The following is a 2,723-nucleotide window of genomic DNA, read 5'->3' as shown; positions in this document are numbered from 1 at the left end:
AGGTACAATATTTTCTGCCTTTCAACATAACCACACAAATGCACGATATTTTTACTTAGCCAGTATTAATTGAGTACCTACTACTATGTGCCAGGCATACTACTTATTTTCTTATTCAATACAAAAACAATCCTCAAAAATATTAGAGGCAGAAATATTTTTATTTACTTCCTATCAATTCAACTTACCGCAGTTCGCATTAAATTAAGGCCTTCCCATATTATAATTCCAGAGGCACCCAGAGCAATAGTTTCGCCAAGTGTATGCAAGAGGTCAACCTGGCAAATGCAACAGGAAAAGTTAACAGAAAGGTTCAAAATGAAAGTGTTATGCCAGTAACACCAAAGCTAAGCATGGTCACCCAAAAATAATAATTTAAATATTTCTCCACTATCTATTTCTATCCTTTACACAGCCATCACCCTGTAATAAAGAAAAGAAACTATTACCTGATTTGAGGATCACGTACTGCACACAGGTATATTGATATTCAACTCTGTACCCCACAGATATGTACAATCAATTATCTTTCAATTAAATAAATAAATAAGTAAGTAAAGTTTTACTTTTTCTACTTTTTTTAACAAGAGACTTATTATTTTAATTACAACTGTTGACAAGAAAGCAAGTCCATTAAAGAAAAAAAAAAGAAATTGAGTTAATAAAATCTCTATACACCCAATTCTCCATGATTCCTAAGAGATTATATGAGTACATTAAAGATTAAATATATTCTTATTTTGCATTGATGGAATGATATAGAACTATTTGTGTGCATATTCTTAAATAATATTAAAAGCTCGATTGTAAACTTTACAAAGATCTCAACTTTAAGTGTGGGGAGTTCATTTCAATTTACAAGATGGAGGACCTATTCCTGTGTTTGGATGAATAAAATTATTTCCTCCTATGTATGATTAAATTCTAAAATAATTAACATTTGTCCCATCTTTTCAAAAATGATACTAAATTTCACTAAACACCACCATTTGTGGATATTATTTCATAGCCCTCATACCGTAACTTACCGCTGAAAGATACCTCGTAGTTAGATCAGTATAAACTGGGCGAGCATATACATAAACCGGAACTGGATTTTTAGCATCACGTACTTTAGAAACCCTAATGGCTTCCTGAACACGGTTACGGACAAAGAGTGCAGCTCCTCGAACAGATGAGATGCTGTTGAAATAGATGGATGGGAAAAGGGCAGTGCTTTCCTTCCACAGCCATTCGAGATCGTCATTTCTACGCTTTTCGATATCGTAGCAATTTCCATTGTAACCAGGGTTATTATAATGATGGTTGTAACAATCAGGAAAAAGATAATAACCCCATAAGTGATTTGGTCGAAGTAATTTTCCCAGTTTTAAAGTCTCTTGCATGAAAGTCTTTCCTGCCTTTTCAAACTCTTCTTTGGCTACCTTGGCAGCATCTTTGGCATTAAGGCTTACATTTTGTTGCTGAACCAACTCAATAGACCGATTCCTGTAAATATCTTTAGGTGCCCAGTTTCTTATCCAGGTGGGCCTCCATTCTTCCCAGTCAATAACAGCTAAGCCCACCTTGTCTATTGGCAAGTAATAGGCAATGTCTTTTTTAGCTTTCTCCAAATGTTCTTTTAAGGACCCACTCTGGGGGATTCCTCCATACACACTTTCGCCTGTCTTTACATCTATATGAGGATAGTAGCCAAGTCGATCTACATAAAATATTGTAACATCTTGCCCTGTGGCATCTTTTTGGGGGCTTCCTAGTAAAGAGAAGAGGCTGAGATCTAAAGGCACATTAAACTTTTTATCACAAACATCAATTGGGGCATTCCAGGCCCAGAGGAAAGGTATATTTGGTAGAAGAGGGGGTGCTATGAAATTCAGACTCAAGCAACATGGAATCAGAAAGAAGGCAAAAACTGTCTGGGATAGTCCATTGGACTCAAAAAAGCCCTCAGAAAAGATGTGTTTGAGCGATAGCACTCCCATTGCAGAGAGTAATGGCTATGAAAAACACTTATTTCTTCCTACACACTTTGGTTTACCCAATATTTGATGGAAGATATGAGCACAGATGAAAAATAGTGGAATGATGTCACTGTGATGAATAAAGAGGTATAATGATTGTGTTAAATTTCTATACTTTCTTCTTGTTTCCTGTTCAGGAATGTTTTGCAAGTTGCATCATCTATAACTGAAAAAAATATAGAATATGTTGTCATGCTGCATTTCATAATACCGATTGTAAACTTTACAAAGATCTCAACTTTAAGTGTGGGGAGTTCATTTCAATTTACAAGATGGAGGACCTACTTCTGTGTTTGGATCAATAAAATTATTTCCTCCTATGTATGATTAAATTCTAAAATAATTAACATTTGTCCCATCTTCTCAAATTATTACTGAATCTGCAGAGAGGTGAATGTAGCTATTTTTCCTTTTTCTTTCCCACCTCTGCAGATTGCTGTACCAAGCAATACCTTAGCAGAAACCCGTTGAATTAAAATAAAATCCAAGTTGAACTTCTCATGTTTGTTTATTGCTTCTTGAAAGACCACTCTATAGTGGTCTGCCAAATATTAAAAACAACCTGTCCTAAAATTGTGAAATTTCATATTTCTTTTTCTTTTCGTCTTTTATTGAAGGGGATCAGTGAGGAAGGAGGGAAAAGTCACTTCTGACAGAGGTAACAAGACAATAGTTTGCTTGAAACTATAGAATCAACCAAAA

At 35.0% G+C, this 2,723-nt stretch overlaps 1 protein-coding gene across 1 annotated transcript in view; it reads right to left on the bottom strand.

The window, feature by feature from the left end:
- The window catches only part of LOC103607572 (hyaluronidase PH-20-like), an 8,942-nt gene extending 6,438 nt beyond the window's left edge, over positions 1-2,504 (bottom strand). The window contains exons 1-2 of the mRNA XM_008592064.1: positions 1,029-2,504; positions 189-278 (exon numbers count right to left, since the gene is read on the bottom strand). Coding sequence (XP_008590286.1) covers positions 189-278; positions 1,029-1,982 — 1,044 coding nt within the window. The 5' untranslated portion in view covers positions 1,983-2,504. The remainder of the gene's footprint in view (positions 1-188; positions 279-1,028) is intronic.
- Between the last annotated feature and the right edge of the window lie 219 nt (positions 2,505-2,723).

This window comes from Galeopterus variegatus, unplaced genomic scaffold, assembly GCF_000696425.1.
Source record: "Galeopterus variegatus unplaced genomic scaffold, G_variegatus-3.0.2 Scaffold7549, whole genome shotgun sequence".
Classification (NCBI taxonomy): domain Eukaryota; kingdom Metazoa; phylum Chordata; class Mammalia; order Dermoptera; family Cynocephalidae; genus Galeopterus; species Galeopterus variegatus.
This window is presented reverse-complemented; position numbering and strand designations above follow the sequence as displayed.